Source organism: Ylistrum balloti, unplaced genomic scaffold, assembly GCF_031769215.1.
Source record: "Ylistrum balloti isolate Yb309-2 unplaced genomic scaffold, AGI_CSIRO_Ybal_v1 Utg370780, whole genome shotgun sequence".
Taxonomy (NCBI): Eukaryota; Metazoa; Mollusca; class Bivalvia; order Pectinida; family Pectinidae; genus Ylistrum; species Ylistrum balloti.
In genome coordinates this window covers 883,377-906,546 of record NW_026782456.1, presented here as the reverse complement: position 1 = coordinate 906,546, position 23,170 = coordinate 883,377, and the positions used below count along the sequence as shown (strand labels likewise).

General features: G+C 32.8%; 1 protein-coding gene across 1 annotated transcript; it reads right to left on the bottom strand.

Annotated features, from left to right (window-relative positions):
* Positions 1-15,533: 15,533 nt before the first annotated feature.
* LOC132558323 (uncharacterized) lies at positions 15,534-21,028 on the bottom strand. Its single transcript, XM_060222870.1, has 4 exons — positions 20,965-21,028; positions 20,046-20,253; positions 19,168-19,251; positions 15,534-15,827 (listed from the first exon to the last, which is right to left on the bottom strand). Exons 2-4 carry the CDS (start codon positions 20,250-20,252, stop codon positions 15,534-15,536), a joined length of 585 nt encoding a protein of 194 aa, XP_060078853.1. The 5' UTR covers position 20,253; positions 20,965-21,028.
* Between the last annotated feature and the right edge of the window lie 2,142 nt (positions 21,029-23,170).

The following is a 23,170-nucleotide window of genomic DNA, read 5'->3' as shown; positions in this document are numbered from 1 at the left end:
GTACCACAGAGTACAAAACTATATATGTCTAGTACCACAGAGTAAACCTTTGTTGTACAAACTACATACGTCTAGTACCACACAGTAGTCCTTTGTTGTACAAATTATATATGTCTAGTACCACAGAGTACAAACTATATATGTCTAGTACCACAGAGAACAAACTATATATGTCTAGTACCACAGAGTACAAACTATATATGTCTAGTACCACAGACAACAAACTATATATGTCTAGTACCACAGAGTACAAACTATATATGTCTAGTACCACAGAGTACAAACTATATATGTCTAGTACCACAGAGTAAACCTTTGTTGTACAATCTATATACGTCTAGTACCACAGAGTTCTCCTTGGTTGTACAATCTATATACGTCTAGTACCACAGAGTACAAACTATATACGTCTAGTACCACAGAGTAAACCTTTGTTGTACAAACTATATATGTCTAGTACCACAGAGTACAAACTATATATGTCTAGTACCACAGACAACAAACTATATATGTCTAGTACCACAGAGTACTCCTTTGTTGTACAAACTACATACGTCTAGTACCACAGAGTACAAACTATATCGTCTAGTACCACAGAGTAAACCTTTGTTGTACAAACTATATATGTCTAGTACCACAGAGTACAAACTATATATGTCTAGTACCACAGAGTACAAAACTATATATGTCTATATATGTCTAGTACCACAGAGTAAACCTTTGTTGTACAAACTACATACGTCTAGTACCACAGAGTAAACATTATACGTCTAGTTCCATAGAGTATTCCTTTGTTGTACAAACTATATACGTCTAGTTCCATAGAGTACTCCTTTGTTGTACAAACTACATACGTCTAGTTCCATAGAGTATTCCTTTGTTGTACAAACTACATACGTCTAGTTCCATAGAGTATTCCTTTGTTGTACAAACTACATACGTCTGGTACCACAGAGTATTCCTTTGTTGTACAAACTATATACGTGTGGTACCACAGAGTATACCTTTGTTGTACAAACTATATATGTCTAGTACCACAGAGTACTCCTTTGTTGTACAAACTATACACGTCTACAACATGTGTAAGTACACTGTAACATAATTACTGATTATAGGTTGTGTGACAGTCCAAAACACATAAAATGTATCACAAAACATACTTTAAAACATTAAATAACACATTAACGTGAAAAAGTATCGTGTAAATAAAATGGACAACTCACGTCGGCATGTTTACCACAGGTGTAAAATCACTTCCTGTTTAAGTTTATTTCGGAGACCATCACAACGGGTTTAAAGATCCTTAGTACCGTAGGTAGTGTGTATGGGTTTGAATGCTTCAATGACAAAGTTTTAGCCGTGGCTCGTCATTACGTGTATGTATACACCTGTACAGATATTATTTACACAATCTAGATCAAAAGTTCTACCTTGTTATTACTTTTGAATTAATTTTAACTATTCTCCTGTAATTTTACCTTATATAAGAGCTCATTAACGTTACACTTCAGGAAACTAAGAAAATATTGAAGTTAGTTATGTATAGAAGAAAATCTCTAAGTTTTCTTTGCACTCAACTCACAGATACGTGTAAATGTCAAAAATGACTTGCGTCTAAATTTTGAATTTTAAATTGAATGCAAACCACAGATATCGTTTAAAAATTTTAAAAAATTCAAATTTCAAATATCTTAACACGATAGACGAGGTGACGAGAAATACTAGGACAGAATGTGTTGTTTATTTAAATAGCATAGCAGTGTGCCATAACGGGTTTTACATAATATTGCATAGATTCTTGTTAATAATGTGTTCTCACTGACTTTTCCTGCAATGAATAATCAAACCGTGACCTCCAAATCGACAAAGATATGAATACATATTTCAAAGCAGAATTTATTATCTATGCTGAGGATAATTTCTGTTTTCCAAGTTCCCTAGTTTGTAAAGAAATGAATTCTGTGACTTATTTTATTGAACACTTACATGTGCATAAAAAAAACGACAATATTTTTTTCATTTTGAATCAAAATTTCGTTGTTCTCCTTTCGGCCATTATTTAAGAACAAAGGAATTCTATAGACATAAGAAAACAATTCGGGTGTCATTACAGTCTGTTCTGATATAGTACCTATATACAGGTAGATTGTTTACCTGTACTGTTATGATATACTACCTATATACAAGTAGATTATTTACCTGTACCGTTCTGATATATCACTTAGATACAGGTACATTATTTACCTGTACTGTTCTGATATATCACTTAGATACAGGTACATTATTTACCTGTACTGTTCTGATATAGTACCTATATACAGGTAGATTATTTACCTGTACCGTTCTGATATAGTACCTATATACAGGTAGATTGTTTACCTGTACCGTTCTGATATATCACTTAGATACAGGTACATTACTTACCTGTACCGTTCTGATATACTACATATATTCAGGTAGATCGTTTACCTGTACTGTTCTGATATATCACTTAGATACAGGTACATTATTTACCTGTACTGTTCTGATATAGTACTTAGATACAGGTACATTATTTACCTGTACTGTTCTGATATATCACTTAGATACAGGTACATTATTTACCTGTACTGTTCTGATATATCACTTAGATACAGGTACATTATTTACCTGTACTGTTCTGATATAGTACTTAGATACAGGTACATTATTTACCTGTACTGTTCTGATATATCACTTAGATACAGGTACATTATTTACCTGTACTGTTCTGATATATCACTTAGATACAGGTACATTATTTACCTGTACTGTTTGATATATCACTTAGATACAGGTACATTATTTACCTGTACTGTTCTGATATATCACTTAGATACAGGTACATTATTTACCTGTACTGTTCTGATATATCACTTAGATACAGGTACATTATTTACCTGTACTGTTCTGATATATTACCTATATTCAGGTAGATTATTTACCTGTACTGTTCTGATATATCACTTAGATACAGGTACATTATTTACCTGTACTGTTCTGATATATCACTTAGATACAGGTACATTATTTATCTGTACCGTTCTGATATACTACCTATATACAGGTACATTATTTACCTGTACTGTTCTGATATAGTACCTATATACAGGTACATTATTTACCTGTACTGTTCTGATATATCACTTAGATACAGGTACATTATTTACCTGTACTGTTCTGATATATCACTTAGATACAGGTAGATTATTTACCTGTACTGTTCTGATATATCACTTAGATACAGGTACATTATTTACCTGTACTGTTCTGATATACTACCTATATACAGGTACATTATTTACCTGTACTGTTCTGATATACTACCTATATACAGGTAGATTATTTACCTGTACTGTTCTGATATATCACTTAGATACAGGTACATTATTTACCTGTACCGTTCTGATATATCACTTAGATACAGGTACATTATTTACCTGTACTGTTCTAATATACTATCAATATACAGGTAGATTATTTACCTGTACTGTTCTGATATATCACTTAGATACAGGTACATTATTTACCTGTATTGTTCTGATATATCACTTACATACAGGTACATTATTTATCTGTACTGTTCTGATATACTACCTATATACAAGTAGATTATTTACCTGTACCGTTCTGATATATCACTTAGATACAGGTACATTATTTACCTGTACTGTTCTGATATAGTACTTAGATACAGGTACATTATTTACCTGTACTGTTCTGATATAGTACCTATTGTCACAACATTACTGCCTTTATGGTTTTGCAAAACGTGGGCGAAAGGAGAACACATCGTTCGGGCCAAGTCTCTCTTTTGTTCAGTAGGATCTGTTTTCTTCAGATGTTTTCTTTTGATGCTTATCTTTGCTGTTAAGTGCCGGAAATATACGACCAGAATCGATGCAAAGAGACCGAAATATGAGCAAAAGATTGAAGACAGGTTTCCGGAAGGGGAAGCGTCTTCTACTTCATTGATGTTACTTGCTATGTAAATCTTAATCAAACCAAGTAACGCCACAGCGACATAGTTATGAACAGTGCACACTAGCTTAATTCGCCAGTGTAGATAAAATATTTTCCGATGAGACAATGATAAAGATAAAATTCATCGACCTGCGTCACTAAACCCTGTGTTGCATTTTCTTTCAGATGGCATTCTTCGCGGAATTCGTGAGACTGTCACGGTGTCTTGAGTATCAGATCAATTGCGACATGTAGCACAATAGAGTAGGTTGGATGGGAAATCACAGAGGTACTATCTACATGACTAATAGAAATTCGTCCTCCTTGGTTTCCTTGTACAATGTAAGTAAACAAAGTTGAGGATAAATCATTTATACTTATATGCAGTATTCAAATATTAAATCTCAACATTATAAATACAATAACTTATTAACTAATTACCATAAGTATGCATTTAAATACAGTGTGTAAACAACAGATTAATTTTTTTTTCAAAATAATCGTAATGATATTTGAAGCAGTGGGTGATATATCCTTTGCACAATAATTGCTTGATGTCAAATGTTACTGTATGTCCAAAATCTTATTGAATTCATACACATAACAGAACAATGTAAAATGCATATTCGTGAACTGAGTGCAGAATGAACATGTGATTTCGATATATTCTCATTACAGTATGTAATATATATTTTACATTCTGCTTGTAGAACATTCCAATATTCTGGGTTTTGATATTAACGTTACAATACAATGTTCCTATGTGCGTCACTAGTGTCAAAAATATGTTATTATTGCCTCTGTTCAGTGACTGTGCGTAGTGTGGGTGAAATTAGTTATAGACTTGTAACTATGTCGCTTCTAAAACATCAATCAACAGTCAACATTTAGAGTCTATAATTGTTTTGCGTTGTTTGTATGCAAAATGCAGCTTTGTTTTTTTCTCTCTTTTATTTCTCGATGGAAAAAATCTAGTTCCGCCCACTTGTCATTGGTTACAGGAGACAATAGTAACAGGTCATATTGCGACGGGTCTGTTATAACTTTGTTTTTTGTAAGAAATATACATTGAAATATCTAGATTTAATGATATGTTTGACGTTCTGAATCAATTTCACTAATTTAATTAATAGGCGGATTAGAAAGCTATATTAGGTAGACAGCTCCAGGACATACTGACCACATATGCATCTACGCAGTTTTTGTTTTAACATATTGTCATATCCTAGTAGTAAATTTCTGGTATCCAACACTCATTGAACAAGTGTGCGTTTGTGTATAACAGCAGAAACACAATGAAGAGCTTTGTATTTCTATTTTTGTACTTTGTACTCATAGTTCATTATATATTCTTTACTAAAACTTTTAATGTGCATTCTACGGTAGATAATTTGTTTACCACCACTTGTCATCAACAGCTAAATCAACTTTATCAGTCCATTTTGTTTTGTATTTTCCTATCTGTGTTCCTTAACCAAAATATCATATATTGTAAATCTCGTTTCTTGTTTTTACATGATAAATTTCCTTTTGGGAAAAAGGATTAACAATACATTTCAGATTTGTTTTCTAACTAACAATATTACTTAAACCGTAAAATCGTCTGACAGGGGGAGCGAAAATTGTGGTTTAACAAAAACATTTATATGATTAACATATCATATATAAACATAGTATTCCTATCAGCCCATTATTTAAATAGCATTGTCGTCTTTTTATTTTTGTATTGTTGTTATACCACAGACAATGATACATATCTTCACTAACAACATTCGAAAAATAATATAATTTTATTAAAACCTACCTGGTTTTGAGAGATTCTATACATGTTTTAATTCATTATTATGCTCTCACATGTAGCTATCCGTGTTCAGATAGAATTTAGGAGTCATCGGGTATTCTGAAATTGAACCCCGGCAATTTCAAACATGTTTAGTTTGTGATGTCTGCGCCGCATACAATTCTATCATTATGAGATAAATCAATGTCTGCAAATGCGTTGAAACACATTCCAAAATAAAGTAGATAGAGTCTATAAGAGTAGATCTCATTCTATAGTGAAAACGGAAAACATGTATTGGCAATTTCAAGTAGTAATTATTTCTTGGCGAAAGGCTGGACAACTCCTCTCATAAGGAGGGAACCCTCTTTTTGTACGACCAAAGCTGGCCAGACAACGAAGTCCAGAGTATTACCAGATCTTGAGAATTCTCTGAATTTGGCTTTATCGAATTTCTCTCCTCGTCCTCCTGTAGGGAAGGAGAAAGTCATACGTGGACTTTGCACCACCATTCCCCAGCATATCTCTGTACATTTATCGATAAACAAAGTCAGCTTGTCCAATGGATATTCCCTGAATGTCTCTAGACGCTTGCGCACAATCTGATTATTAAAAAATCACATCAAAATGTATATGTATTGGATTTCTAATTTAGGATATGAAACTACAGTACAATATTCTAACATATCAAATTAAAAATATGTCTTATTCAACAATCAACAGTAGAGTATGCTGGTACTAGATAGTTATAATTGGCACCATGCCCATGAATGCCTTTAAATGTCGAAAAGTTTACAAAGTTCTGAGTACTCTTCAACTCATTTGCAGTAAACAACATATGATATGATGAAAGGATCTAATGACTTTACAAAATACGTCATTTCTTGTAGTTCAGGATTAATTTTTTAATGCAGATTTATTCATGCTATCTTTACAATTTTCATGAAAAAACATAGCTTATTTGTATTTCGAGTATCTTATTGCTATTGTGTTTAAGTATCCTTTAACTCCTATGGCTGTTGAGATGCAGCGTAAAATGAAGTGAAATACACAGAAAAGCTCCATCTGTTTAATTGTAATCGCGCTTATACGTCGTTAAATCTGATACGATATTTTATCCTGACTGCAATCATTTCATCACATAACAGTATCAACCTACCTGTTGTACAGTAGGTACAGTGTGTACGGATGTCTGCTTTTGTAAATCTTTCAGACTGCTTTGGATTTCTATAGGACATCTTGTGACGCCATTTCCCTATCAAAATTAAATTGAAAGACAAATGTTATTCATGCTCGATGATAAGTTTTTATAAACTATTAAAAGTGTGTATCAATAACACAAGCTGGCATCATTAAAAAGCAAGACCGAATTAATTTCTACAGTTTATTGTCTTAAAGCCGATATAATTAAGTATCATTTTCGCTGTTTTGTCATAGCAGGTTATCTCAGTATGGTAATACCTTGAAAAGCATAATATTGGGGTTTGTGAAATCGTCATTATTGTTTTACTATATAAAGACTATTGACCGTTATCGAGTCAAGAAAGCGATTGTTTATGGTCAATACTTTAAAACCATGTGTAAATATTTGAAATTTGCTGGAGCTTGCATTCGAACGAACTTTGCTATTAAATAAAGTGCTAAGATATCAAGCTTACCGTTTCATTTGACTCTAACATGGCGTCCTTTTTTAAGATTCTCATTTGCTCATCTGCAATCTCTATACAGGTGCCATGGACTTTCTGACAAAAAAAAAAAAAAAAAAAAAAATGCAGTTTTCTTTTTAGTCTTTGCGCTTTAGAAAGATGATATAAATAGGTTTCCGTCAAAATTACCTTTCAAAAATGTTCCTGTGGTCCGTCAAAATTACCTTTAAAAATGTTTCTGTGTTGTCGAGTTACTGAAGACATTTCAATTTGTTATAAACATGCAATACACCAGCAGTTTCACGGACTATCTCATCGTGAGGAAATTTATAAAGACGAGCTTTACTAACCAGAAATGCTGTTTTTCATCACGTTATCACACTTATATTTACAAATAACACCATGGTTATAAGCTTTACATAAATTGCTGCAGATAATGTTTAAAAAGCACAAACTATTCTTGAATTCATTTGCAGTAAACAATAATATATGATATGATGTCGCATAAGACATCTTTTATTTTTATACACTACGTCACTTCCTGTGTTTCATATAAAACTTTTAATACAGTTATTCATATCTATTTTCTTTACAATTTTCATGACCTGATATTACTTATTTAAAAAGCTGATATTTCGAGGATCTGCATCGTTATTGTTTAAAATCTGTTTTAATCGCTAAATGCTGTTATGGACTTTTCTGTTTTGTGACGTCATAAAGAGTACACAATTACTTCAATTGTTTTTATCACTTTGAAAATTAACTCTTCCTGGGTATCACATATTTTAACAATTTGATTTCAACTGACAATCACATTGTGTAACTATTTATTGAAACTATGTTGGTTCTTGTGAATAGCTGTTGGTGATATTATTAACCTTACCCAATACTGACACTGGTGCACCGTGTTTATGGAAGCGTTAGATAGCCAAACATAACTATCTACTTTACTGCGAAATAATAACTACGTATCCTGTTATGGTAAGCGTCGCTCTAAAAATTTAAACGTTAACGGAATTGATTCCTCGAGGATTAAAAAAAATCTTGAAGGATGAAGTAAAATATTTACATTTTTCTTATCTTGGGAAACCAATAATGTTTAATGAAGTTAAATGGTTAAAACATCTACAAGATTTATCCACTTCTATGATGTTGGAAAGATTCTTCGCTGAAGTAAGCAGTATATTACAATCCATTTACAGAAAAGTTTCCTTAAATCAATCATAACTAATCACTGAAGTAGAAATGTCAATATTGAAAGCTGATAACAACACAATCAATATGGTTCTTCATTATATATGATCCTTACAAATGGTTCTCAGATAAAGCTAATTTTTTACCTGAAGGGTGTTAATCAAAATTTCAATTCCCCTGCGGTCACTGTCTTCTGTTGTCATCGTTTTGTTTATCATCTCCATGGCATCCGTCCATTCGTCGTCATATAGATCCATATACTTTTCTCCTAACTTGAGTGGTCGATTGGGGTCACTAAGGTCAGTTATATCTGGGTTATCACGTGTCAGTTTATCTCCCGTCATTTTACTCATCCTGTACAATATATACGCCCGTTTTTAAAAAACAAAAAATGAATAAATGAATGATTTAAAATATTGTTAGAAAAGAATACTACTAAGATAATATAGATAGTAATAAAGCGATGGCAATTTTACTTTACTTTAAAAGGGTTATTTCTCTTTGTACTTTGTACTAGTTCAATATCTAATGTATATTTCCAATACTTAATTAAGGATAGAAAATCTGTTTCTGTCACCAACATAACCAAATGAAGAAAGGCGTTAGAAATAAATATGATTGTATCGCATTATTTAGTTAAATAACAAGATTCCTACCTCTGATGCATTAAAAGGCCGTTTTGTTGTATACCTTTCTGTTATTATTATGCCAAACACTAGACCACTCACCATTCGAATTTAATTGGTCAATATTCACCACTTTCGATATACCTGTTTGAATGTTGATCCATATTACAATGTTGCTTTCAAATTGATTATAATTGTTTGTTTTTTAACAATACAACTTCTATCGGCTGCCTGTCTTACTAAAACATAAGCATCAAAGTAGATGGAGATTTCAAATTTCATACTTTCATTGTCTAGAATTACTACAGAAATGTCCACGCTTATTGTATACTCCATTCAGTATTAATGTTATTTGATACAAAACCAGTCATCAAATACCAGGTGGTGGAAAATGAATTTGACAGGTGGTCTTTGAGACCAATTTATTAAACACAGAACATTTAAAGCATATAACCTGGTCACCCAATATTCCTTGTCTGCCTCTGTCTGACGCAATTTTGCTTCTGTGTGTTGTAACTTTTTTTGCAACAAAGAAATCTCACTTTGTAACGCATGTATGCTTTCTCTTTCATTCCGATGTGTCCCGTATCCAGTATGTGGACGTTCTACGTGAATGTGATTGATATCCTGTGAGCGGGGACTTTTTGGTATTGCGCCTCTCCTCTTGCCTTCTCTAATATTGTAATATAAATACAAATTTTTAGTTTAAACATGTTATTGCCAAAATAAATTTGAACAAGGGAATTGGGCACAAGTTATTACAACTTATTGGAGCCCTCTCCCATCATACATTTTCAAATACATAACATAAAATATATAATTTAATTTAATATATATACATATCATCCACTGACTACTTTATGAATCATTAAAATCAATACAAAAATGAAATAAAGAGACATATCTCATATATTATGTAAGATTTTGATTTACTGTATTTATACCGTTTAGTGCCATCCTGATGTAATTTACAAAATCATTTAGATGATAGTTTAAACAATGTGCTGGAAATACGAACTGAAAATAATGAAAACGGCCGAAGTCTAAACTAATTTATGACCGCATATTATGTATAATGTTGCTTATGGTTACAATTAATCACATATAAAGCCAGTAACTATGTTCACGGCCCAGGATGGCCAATACTGATGCTTTGGTGGGAACAACAGTTGTTTGTGAATGTCATAAAAACATAATAAAGTGGTGAGAAAATAATGAATTACATAATACAATTAAGATATTATCATAGCAACGATTTCTTCTATTAATAACTTACATTGAAGATGATGCCAGCGTTGATTTTTCAACGGTCTTTCTGACGTCTTGCCTTTGCGACACTTTTGAGGGTTTTGCCTATAATATTTTTAAAATATCAGAAACGATGCTTACTTTTTTAACCATGCATTATTTCACTTCTTTTTTTAATTTTTGAAGAAGATGACAAATTTAAATCTCGAAAGGACATGATTCATTCACATAGACACAACACTCATGGTGCTTAGCGCTATGGACTTAACATTCGCTATGGTGCTATTTGATATCCCTCTTCTATTGACATGACTGTTTATATGAAAGCCTCATAGCAAAAGTCTAGGTTTGGGTTTCTCTCAAGCTCTCAATATTTTGTTTATCTATTATTTTATAAAATGCTGCTCTGGATGAAGAGAGTATGATCAAATTTCAAATATAAAATGCACCGTTCCACTACTAAAGTCACAACAGGTCGTTAACAGATATTGCTAGTCAGGATCATTATGATAAATGCCCTCTTATGATTATAGAAAGTATCTACAAAGAAACTCAGTAATTCCAAATCAAAAATTGTCGAAGGCGCCTTTTTATATCACGAGCTTCATTCTATTGCGTTTTTTCAATCTAACATGAACCTAAGCGTAAGAAACCCTTATTCAAAGTTTAGTCAGTTATGATATTTGCATACCGGGAAATTTTCGTCTCCGTTTAAATTTTCTCTCTTTCTGTCAATTAAAAGGGAGATAACTAAATACTGTGCCGACAATTTGTTATACATTTATATAAACTTCAATTAGCGAAATAGACAGAAGGCGAATTTGCATGTAATGGTACGAGGCGAAAATAACCAGAGACGAAAATATTTCGGTATACACTACTTAGGCTCCCTTACTGATTCTCGACTGTCATCTGTCCTGCACGTAGATAAAATCGACGCTCGCCCTCTAGCGTACTCTTTTCTTTCCTGAAGCAGTCTCTCTGGTTTGACTCTGAAGTCACGATGTATAATATTCTCCAGGTACTCAAAACTTTTTCCCAGCTCATCTTTGTTCCTTTGCTGTAAAGATGTTCGATGTTATACAGAGTCTCTTTTAAAACAATGTTCCCATTATACATAAAGTGTATTTCCGTGAAATGTTAATATGTTCATTTAATCATAAAAAATATTCTTCAGAAATATTGACAAAATTCAATATATTCTATGTAACTATGTATGCATTAAAAATCCACAAATATAGCTGGGAAATGCTCAGTCTATGTAATGTCTAGTTTACTATTAACATCAGATGTAAAAAAAAATAGCCTTAGTACTAGTAATGACTATGTGACAATAGGAAAATATCAAAACAGGTCATTAATACACTACCTTCTAGGTTTCAAAATTTAAACAGTGAAATATAGTCTACCACATATCTATCCGGTTATCAGTTAAACCATTATGTAAATGTCACCAAGGAAAGGGATATGAAGAGAGAATGTCTTCTGTTTAGATTGTATATCACACGAATGAAATGCGGTTTTCACTTAGACTTCAAACATTTGTGAGTTACATTAATGTAATATTTCTTTCAATTCCATTTTATATGACGTTAATAGAATGGAATTCGCTGCACTTCCTCAGCAAAATAATATGGCAAATTCTCACAATCATCTAATAAATCTTTAATAATATTGAAATAAATCTAATGTAATATCCTCTATGTACTATGCTACTTTAGCATGAGTGTCGGAATGTTCATTAAGAATTTAAAAGCAGCAAATGGGTTAATGACACGCGTTCATACACCATTAACTGCTCTGATGCAAATTCAACGAGATATTATCCTTCTAGTAAAATAACAACAATGGAGATTTGGAAATGCTTACACAATTATATATCACATACAAATTGGAAGAAAACGCCGTAAAATAGGATTAAAGAAGTACACGAAAGTACAAGGACAATCAGACCAGGTATGCCAGAAAGTTTAACGGTTAAATCTTCATCGATGTCACAAATTTCATGGTAAAACAACAACGAAACCACCGGGCACACTTATGAGTATCAAACATTAATAAAGAAACTGAATATTTTTCAATCACTTACCATGACTACCTTAAAATTTCCAAATCATCTTTATCATTCTATATCTCTCGAAAACCTGTGTTTGTTCAATTATATTTCATTGACATCCGTTTTTATTGCATGCAATGGTAGTTTTCTTGTGTCATTGTTAAATCAATTAATTACTAATACTTGCTACAAAGGTTTTGTGTTCAAAATAATGCAGTGTAATATACGGTCCTTATTCATATCCAATACCAACCGCCGACGGACATCAGCCTTGTAAATCTTGAATAAGAAATGCCACGTTTCCACATAAAAACACATAAATCCTTACCTTGATGTTATCATTTAAGTTTCCCCATGCCGCCTTGGTGTCTTCATTTCCAATTAAATTCTTACCACCTGTTTCTATTAGATCCTTCTTCATAGACACGACCAATTCATTGATTTCTTTAACTCTGCATAGATAATACAATATAGAATTTAAACGAACATTGATGATAAGTAACAATATAATAAAATATATATTTGACAGCACAAGTTTATAATGCACCTCAGTGTTTTGTTTTCATAGAATGAGGACCTGATATGTACGTATACAATTGCTACAGCTTAGTTGTTTATACACAAATAAGGGTCGATCTGAAGCATACCCAGTGTTTGTCTTATTTATGGCTACATGCAGTATATCTAACATTATTTAACTTTAATTTAATATATGCAAGGAGAGTTGTTATATTTGTTATGATCCACTAATATCATTTTTTGTGATGCTTTATGTGGTAGTTTATAAATTCGCGGACTTTGTGATGCAAAAAGGGTAAAGTGGTCGAGAGATCAAGAATGGGTTATTGAGTTGGTCATACGCAGAAAATTAGTAGTGTGTTCATAAAGCAAAGGGAGACGCATATCAGGTTAATCTGCTACTACTCCGCATTCATCTCTTCTTTATTTTTCAGATGAATTGGCGTTAATTACTGTCTTATTTGGACGATATTTTCCTAACATATAACGTGAATAGATGTCAGTTTTTCATATATAATTCTTAATGCTTTAGAATCAATAATATAATTTGTATTGATCATATGCAATGGATGCTCACGTATTTATTTCCACCTAGGACCAAATGTTTTTTACATGCCGTTTTGAAATTGATATTTTCAAGTTTGTTGTTTATATACAATAAACGACAAACCATAATTATTGTCGTTGTCTGTCTTGTTCTTTGCAGTTTAACAGGCACGAATTGCCAACCAACAGTCCATAGACCTATTTATGTATTATAGGAACAAGGGTTGTAACTCCGTGAAGGAAAAATCGGAGATATTTTCCCCTTTGCAACGAGTTTTTGATGTTACCAAAACAAGTTCAATTTTCGCTTTTCAGGAGTTATTTCCCTTGTCACTGTAATGCATACACACACACACACACACACACATATTATATATATATATATATATATATATATATATATATATATCTGTACCATGGATCTGGAATTAATACCTATGACCAAACATAGATATATCTTACATTTAATTAATGCTAAATGTATTGATACCATGTTGCAACTAATCATATCCACAACACATTACCATATTATCCTTCCTTGACAATGAGTGTATATTTTCATGTCTGAAGTGTTTATATCCGAGGTCAACAATGGCGTCAAATATCTTGATGCAGATAATATATACAAAGTTTATACGTAACTAAGTGTTGCTGCCGTTTTGTCCTAAATATATCATTACTAGCTTGTACTTAAAAAATCGTTACAGACTATGCGTATTGTATGAAATAATCACAACAAAAATACTCCACACCTCAAAAAAGTGCATAACAAATCACTTACGAAGGCATATTGACGGGTAGATTACTTCCTAGTTGTAGCCATCTCGATACTTGTAGACTTGATAGAACACAACTGATAACAATGTTACCAATGCATTTTCGAGTACTTGTGTGTGTGTGTCTGATACCTGTACACCCGTTTGGCATTTACCTACGCATTGTGTTAAGATTTAAATGTCTGGCAAAATAACAACATTGGCATGCAATCACGTGACTGTTGACATATGTGTTAACAATCGATACACATGTGAACTTGTTCTGTATCTATGTAACGGTATATCCGTGATTTAAACAAATGGATAATATGTATCTCCTTCAACAGGCAGTTGCGCGCCTACTCTACTATACAAAGTTGCACGATCAAAAACATTGTGTTCATATGAAGATACTAGTGATAATAGCATTTTTTCTTGATCTCCATCTGCCTGTGATTTCGTATTAAAACTGAGTTGTAACATTTTTTCTGGGACTATATCATTAATGCAGACATTATCTAATCCATGAGGTCGCTGTTCAACACATACAAACTGTACATCGGATGGGTAAGAAGAATACACCCAAATCCCATTGAGACGTTCACGTTTGAAATGGTTTAACAAAAATAAAATAACAATAACAATAACAAAATAGACACATATTCACGCGAGCGTTTCTGTTTAAACATGTTATCGTGTTAAAGATAGATTTAATCACAAAAGTATGAAATATGCATTTAGAGCGTATACAAGAAATATACACATAGTTGTTAATCTTGTTCCTATTTGAAATGTGGTATAACTAAGTTGGATTGACGAGATTCATTTGTGCAATTTCAATGAGTCATTTGAATAGGTTGTTTAATCAAAGGGAACGTATCGTTGACTATATTTCACTAAAACTAAGATCTTTTCTCACCATTCAATATCAATATTGTAATTAAAGAAGATAATGAGAATATCAGCGTTTTTTATAAGATGTAGTCAAAAGCACAATTTATTTCTTCTCGATTTCCACAGTCAGAAATTTATAATTAGATGCGTCCATTAATATACAAACACATTTAAGTTAACAGATGTACACTGGTTATGGAAATTCCACAAAATCGAATGTGAATCAATTCAAGGCTATGTAAAGAAAAGATGATACTGATATTATATGTTGATCTTATGCATTAAATTCTATTTGGCATTAGGCTGAACAACGCCTTTTACAAGGAGGGGGCCGTTTTTGTGTGTAGCCAAAGCGGGCCAGACAACGAAATCCAATGTCTCTCCAGAATGCACGAATTGTTTAAAATGGTTCTTATTGAATTTCACTCCATGTACTTCTGTAGGGAAGAGGAACTCCATGCGTGGACTTTGCATTACCATTGCCCAGCATATCTCTGTACATTTATTGACGAATGGTACCAGCTTGTCCAAGGGAAAGTCCCCGAATTTCTCTTTGAGTGATTCTAATCGCTGATTTACATTCTGCAATATACATGGAAAAAAATTGTCATAGTTTTCTATACGCATTAATCTTTTTTACTTTTTAATACGAGACGAAACATGACATCCAAGGATATATTTTTGAATGCAACGTTCTATGATATTTTTACACGTGATACAAGAGTGTTAAAAATACTTTACAAGCCCTTGAGGCTGGACATAACAAATACACATCATGAATTGTTAGATACAGCTAAATATAACAATGACTATCAGGCACAGCTAGTCCTTGTAATATTCGTCAGTGATACTTAAGTCCTAAACAGTGCCCCTCTGTTCGCTGACTGATTTTTGTTTTCATATGAGACTGAATTTATTGAAGAACTTATCGAAACAATAACCATGCAAAGTCTTTTACTTTCATATTCATATACATGATTAGATCTTTAAATAATGAGAAATTTATTGACCACGACCAACGTAAATACACACCAGACTTGGAAATCACGACAAATTGTTCTCCATCATCCACCTATCTTGATTGATTTTCATATAGCGAAGTCACCATGAACAGCTTTCAACGGTTGATTTTCATATAGCGAAGTCACCATGAACAGCTTTCAACCAAGCTGTCAGGTAAGCGTGATGATTTCAATTCCCCCTATTGTAAATTTTCCATTTCTGGATAGCAAATATACCTGCATGCCCAACGTAAGGTGTTTACATTTTGCAGTTAATGCAATATTCAAGGGGAAAACTCGTAATACAGGGTTTCAAATGATGCAGGATGATAAAATTATGGGGAAGCTTTACAGTCATCATTGTAATCTCACTGAGAAATATTGTATTTCTTGGAGCGATATGAAGCTGATATACGTGATTTACACGACTGATGCCGTCGGTGAAGCAAAAGACGCTTACTCTTTCGGACACCCTGGTCTTATTCTGCTTGTGCTTTTTCATTAATCTCCGTTTTAATCTTTTTTTGTCCATACTTTGCTTTGAGTTTTATTGAATAATATTTTGAATTATGAGTATGTTGCTATCTTGATTTTCATTGGTCGAAGGAATTCCATATCAGTCAGATTAAATACAAAATACTACATGGCGAATAGATCTGAAATCAATCAATCCAATATTTTGATCAATCGCTTCAGGTTCAGTTTTGATGACAAAGCAATACAGGTGTAAGAAAACAACAAGACGATTTGGAATCCATTTAATTTACAAGAAAACAAGAAAATAAAATTTAATAATAATAGTCATGTATATAAGCATAGGTCAAGCTAGGTCCCTCCTGAACTATGTAAATAGCGAGGTATTGTATAACAAAGTAAATCGCAAATTTTAAGATATCTATAACACACCTCTTGTATTGTTGAAATTAAGTGAACAGACGCTTGCTTTTGTGCATCTCTCAGACTTCTTTGGACTTCTAAAGGACAACTGTCGCCAGATTTGTCCTTGGATAAAAGAGAAAAGGGAATATTTATATAGTCATACGACAATAAAACTATATATGACAACATTAAAACAACGAATGAAATAAAGCCATGACTGATAAAAACCAAAAGATAATTTGTCCACAATAGACTGAAGGTACTGTCACTATTATACTGAATGTATAGAAATTAGTGCTGAGGTGACCGTTATACTGTAAGAACATACATCAGTACTGAGTTCACCATTATACTGTAAGTACACACTAAAGTATTGAGATCACCATTATACTGTAAGGACATACATCAGTACTGAGTTCACCATTATGCTGTAAGTACACACTAAAGTATTGAGATGACCATTATACTGTAAGGACATACATCAGTACTGAGTTCACCATTATATTGTAAGTACACACTAAAGTATTGAGATGACCATTATACTGTAAGGATATACTTAAGTACTCAGATGACCGTTACACTGTAAGAGCATACTTAAGTACCGAGCTCATCATTATACCGTAGAAATATGCTTAAATGCTGTTGTGACCGTTTCACTGTACGTGCAGACCTGCGGTGGTCATTATACTGTAGGTACACACTAAAGTACTGTGGTGGCCATTATACAGTAGGTACAGACTAAAGTACTGAGGTGGTCATTATACTGTAGGTACACACTAAAGTACTGATGAGATCATTATATTGTAGATACAGACTAAAATATTGAGGTGACCATTATACTGTAGCTACAGACAAAAGTACTGAGGTGGTCATTATACTATAGGTACAAACTAAAGTACTGAGGTGGTCATTATGCTGTAGGTACACACTAAAGTACTGAGGAGGTCATTATACTGTAGGTACAAACTAAAGTAGTGAGGTGGTCATTATACTGTAGGTACAGACTAAAGTACTGAGGTGGTCATTATACAGTAGGTACAAACTAAAGTACTGAGGTGGTCATTATACTGTAGGTACAGACTAAAGTACTGAGGTGGTCATTATACTATAGATACAGACTAAAATATTGAGGTGACCGTTATACTTTAGCTACAGACAAAAGTACTGAGGTGGTCATTATGCTGTAGGTACACCCTAAAGTACCGTGGTGGTCATTATACTGTAGGTACAGACTAAAGTATTGAGGTGATCATTATACTGTAGCTACATACAAAAAGTACTGAAGAGGTCATTATACTGTAGGTACACACTAAAGTACTGAGGAGGTCATTATACTGTAGGTACAGACTAAAGAACTGTGGTGGTCATTATACTGTAGGTACAGACTAAAGTACTGAGGAGGTCATTATACTGTAGGTACACACTAAAGTATTTAAGTGACCATTATACTGTAGGTACAGACTAAAGTATTGAGGTGATCATTATACTGTAGGTACACCCTAAAGTACCGTGGTGGTCATTATACTGTAGGTACAAACTAAAGTATTGAGGTGATCATTATACTGTAGCTACAGACAAAAGTACTGAGGAGGTCATTATACTGTAGGTACACACTAAAGTATTTAATACTGTAGACCAAAGTATATATCATTATAGGTACAGACAAAAGTACTGAGGAGGTCATTATACTGTAGGTACACATTAAAGTATTTAAGTGACCATTATACTGTAGCTACATACAAAAAGTACTGAAGAGGTCATTATACTGTAGGTGCACACTAAAGTACTGAGGTGGTCATTATACTGTAGGTACAGACTAAAGAACTGTGGTGGTCATTATACTGTAGGTACACACTAAAGTACTGAGGAGGTCATTATAATGTGAGTGAAATCTGCCATACAGAGGTGGTCATTATACTCTATAATAATATAAATACCATTACTAATTTGATACTTTTGCCTGAAGTAAAACTTTTAATGCTGTTTTATTGACAGAAGTCTATATTTTTATATCTGTTGTTCAAATGTTTACACAAACATACCTCCGCGCTGGTCTCTAGCATAACAGCTGTTTGTAAGTTCTTCATTTGATTATCTGCAATCGTAATACACGATTCATGCGTACGCTGTAAAGATAAAGTTTAAAAAGTTATTAAAAAACGAAAACGAAACAGTAGTGATATTCCAAAAGTCAAAAGTAGACTTACATTTTGTCATTAATGTATATAAACATGTTAAACTAATTGGATTCCCTGTCTGTTTTTTGAAAACAAATATATATTGCCATGTTTTTCATATAATTTCACAAGATTATTTCATTTTGTCGCAAACATATCTAATGAGAGAGAGTCGAAGCTTAACTAACGTAATAAGCGATATCTAATTCAATACCGTCCTCAATTTCAGTTGGTTTCATTTTTTTCTTCATTATTATTGTAAAGTCTGCTATTTCCACTTACAAATATTTTCATAATTTCCTTTTAAAATGAGCAAATTAACTCATTCAAAGTAAAATTAAGCGATAGATAAGGACATCTAGCAAACTCGTGTCGATTAAATTTGAAATATAACTATCATTTGTTGTCTGGTAAAACGTTATACGAGGAGTGTTTAATAACATGTCGATTTGTTGGATATCAGTATTACGTTTAAAACTATCTAAATTATTTCAAACAAAAGCAAAAGACCTCTATCAATTCAATGTAAGATGGTTATCGGATATGTTCCGATGAAGTGCTATTTAATGCGTTATGATGATATGATACACAGTATGTGTAGATGGTGTTTATATAAATATCACTAAGGTTATGCGAACATTTAATAAGTTCAAAATTAATGCCTTCTTTAACGTTTATTGAATAGATTCCCAATTATGACCATTTTCCTACGGACAATAGAGAACATACAAGTACGTTTCTACCTGAAGAATATTAAGTAAGATGTCAATTCCTCTGCGATCACTGTCTTTTGCTTCCGTTGTTTCCGTGAGTATTTCCATGGCATCCGTCCATTCGTTATCGTACAGTTCACTATATTCGTCTCCTAATTTGTTGGGTCGTTTTGGGTCACTTAGGTCAGTAACATCTGGGTTATCTCGGGTTAGTTTCTCTCCCGTCACCCGACTCATCCTATACAATTCATATCATATATTTTTGTTTGATAAAATGTTTTATACGTTGCTTTGTATCAACGCGTGTGCTATTTCATATTGTTCATCTAAGTTATGTGTTTGATGCATTTACCGGATAATAAATCTTGAATTTCAGTTTTTATAATGTCGAATGTTAAATCGTAGATAATTCGATAGATCTATGTTTCATATCACAAATGAAATTTATACTAAATGTTTGACTATATTCATGTTTTTATATCTGGTTTATGCTTTATATCTTTGCGTTCGTCTTCCATGAATGTGTTTGCATGTGTTTCCACAATTTGATCATCATTAGTGAACACGTGTAAAAGAAAGTGAATAGTACTATTTGCTACGAATTTAGAGTAAGAAGCAATAAAGGCAAACAATGATGTTGACGGCAACTAAGAAAGGAGTTTTGTCCTTCTAGGACCTTCTAGGAATGTTTAGGGTCTTAATTTTATGGGCACAGATGCGAGAAAAAGTGATAGACGGACATGTGAAAATCTAGATCGGGAGATGAATTCTATAAAGATAATTATATATGATTAGTCATAATCTAACGAAATCAGAGTAAAGTTCATTAAGTATTCATATTTAAGTTTTCATCGTGGTATTTGTTAGTAGCAACTTTAAATTTATACATAGTATCCTGTACCTACGGAAAGAACACTATTTTAATTTGTAATTTTATCAATATGTTCACCTGTCCACCCAGTAGTTTCGGTCTGTTTCTGCCTGATGTAACTTTTCTTGTGTATGTTGTAACATTGTTTCCATCTCATCAATCCTTTTCTGTAATTGATGCGTTATGTCGCTTTTGAGATCCCCATGGTGGGTATTTTCATGTACCAAAGACATGCGGCTGTTGTCCTGTGAAGAGGGAGATTCTGTCCTTGTGTTTCCTCTGAGATGATAGAGAAGTAATGCAACAAATCCATTGCCTTACCAGATATTGAATGCTGATAGGCACTCTAAATAATACAAGAAAGCGTGATGATTGCAGAAGATGTTCTATGGTAATGCCCCTTTGTAAAAATGATACATGATGATATTTTTATTTTGCCTATATTTTCATGGCAGTTGATAAAGGTGACATGTATCATTCTTGATCAATTGCCCTGATTCTGTATTGTACTTGGTTCTTGAATCCCATTGTAAATAATCTCAGTATCATTGTTTGACCATGTACAATCAGTATCAAGTTCAATTGACGATTTTACTGACATTTTCGCCAGCTCGTATTGTTACCACTTTATATATATATATATATATATGTTTGATTATATGTTTGGTTTTATTTCACTATCTTCTCTCAGTCAATTAATGAACATTTTCTCCACATCAATATTATCTTTTTCCTAATCTGAAGTATACACTTCATGTTCTATGATCATTCATTGGGACACAGAAGTTAATTGCAGAGATAAATATCGTATTACTATTCAAATGAATTGGCATGTATTCAGGAAAGAGACCAGTATTATCAATGATTTTTATTAAAAGGCACGTAATCTTTTTCGTTTCTAAAGTTCAGAACTTGCCAATACGTATCAACCATATTAAAGTGAAGTTTGAATAAGTCTGTTTATTAATGACAAGGCACTCCATACAAAAAATAATGCCTAGCAGTTGACAAAAACTTGTTATCTGTTCTTTTTCATTTTTTTACTTGAAAAATGAAATGCCGAACTGCTTTCAATTGTTAGATATGTTTAGCTCTCACAATAGCTGTACACCGTGACCTACTCACGCCGAAGACAGAGGAAGTCTTTGAATGTCTTCCCCAATTTATTTGAATACACACATATCGTTACTTTATCCCAGACCTATTTGATAACCCCGTTAATGTAATGTGGAATCTCAGTTCTGAATTTGCAGTTTACAGACCAGGTGTTACTATATTTCAAGTGTAAATGAATGTAACATAGTACTACAAAAACCACAGTATACCTAAGCTGTAAATGATCTTGTCATCAGGTGCAATAGCTGGCATAAAAAGTTATATTTTGCGGTGATCGCACGATTTTTAAATTCTGTACAATGTTTACATAAAAAGAATCTTTAAAATAACGTTAACTAAAAGGCATAAATAGCTGGTTTACATGTTTAGTTACGCCAGCTTATATCAATTCGATCATAAAATCAACACAGCAAGTAACTTACGTTGAAATTGACATCCTCTCCGCTGTTCCAATAGTCTTGTTTGCAGGAAATGGCTAGGTATTCCATATGTATTATATTATAAGCATGATACACAGAGTCGTTCAGATCAAAATAATAACCTACCGTACATTATACATTAACTATACATATCATAATAGTTTAACCTTTATTACATACAATGTGACAATATTTCCGCTACATTATTTCTGGTCGATGTTTTAACTTGCTTACATAATAATGATTCACTTACGTCATTTCATAAATCAAAGTATACCTATTATGATATTTTACCCTTTATTACGTACCATGTGATAACTTTTCTTACTGCAGTATATCTAGTCAATGTTTTAACTCACTTACATAATAATCTTTTATATACAATCTACGACCCTTGGAGGAGTAACATGGTTTGTTACGCTTCTGTAACGAAATACAAAATAAGCCTTAGGTGAAATACTCAAAATTATCGTTATTTTGTTCATCGAAATATTTCGTGTTTATAAGTTTGCTCAGTAGTAGTAGAATCAAAACGATTCAATTAATTCTGCTTAAAGAACGAGATTCGATTCTTTCTGATAATGACATTATTAAATAGGGACCTTCATCTTCGATACCTTATGGTAAGGATAACTTTCCCTATTTGCGCCCCTGGACCCTGTCATGGCAAAATTGAAGATACCATGTGTGACAGCTTTTGGACAAGACGAAAAGATGTCGCAAAACGGTATATTGGCTTTGAAGCTGCT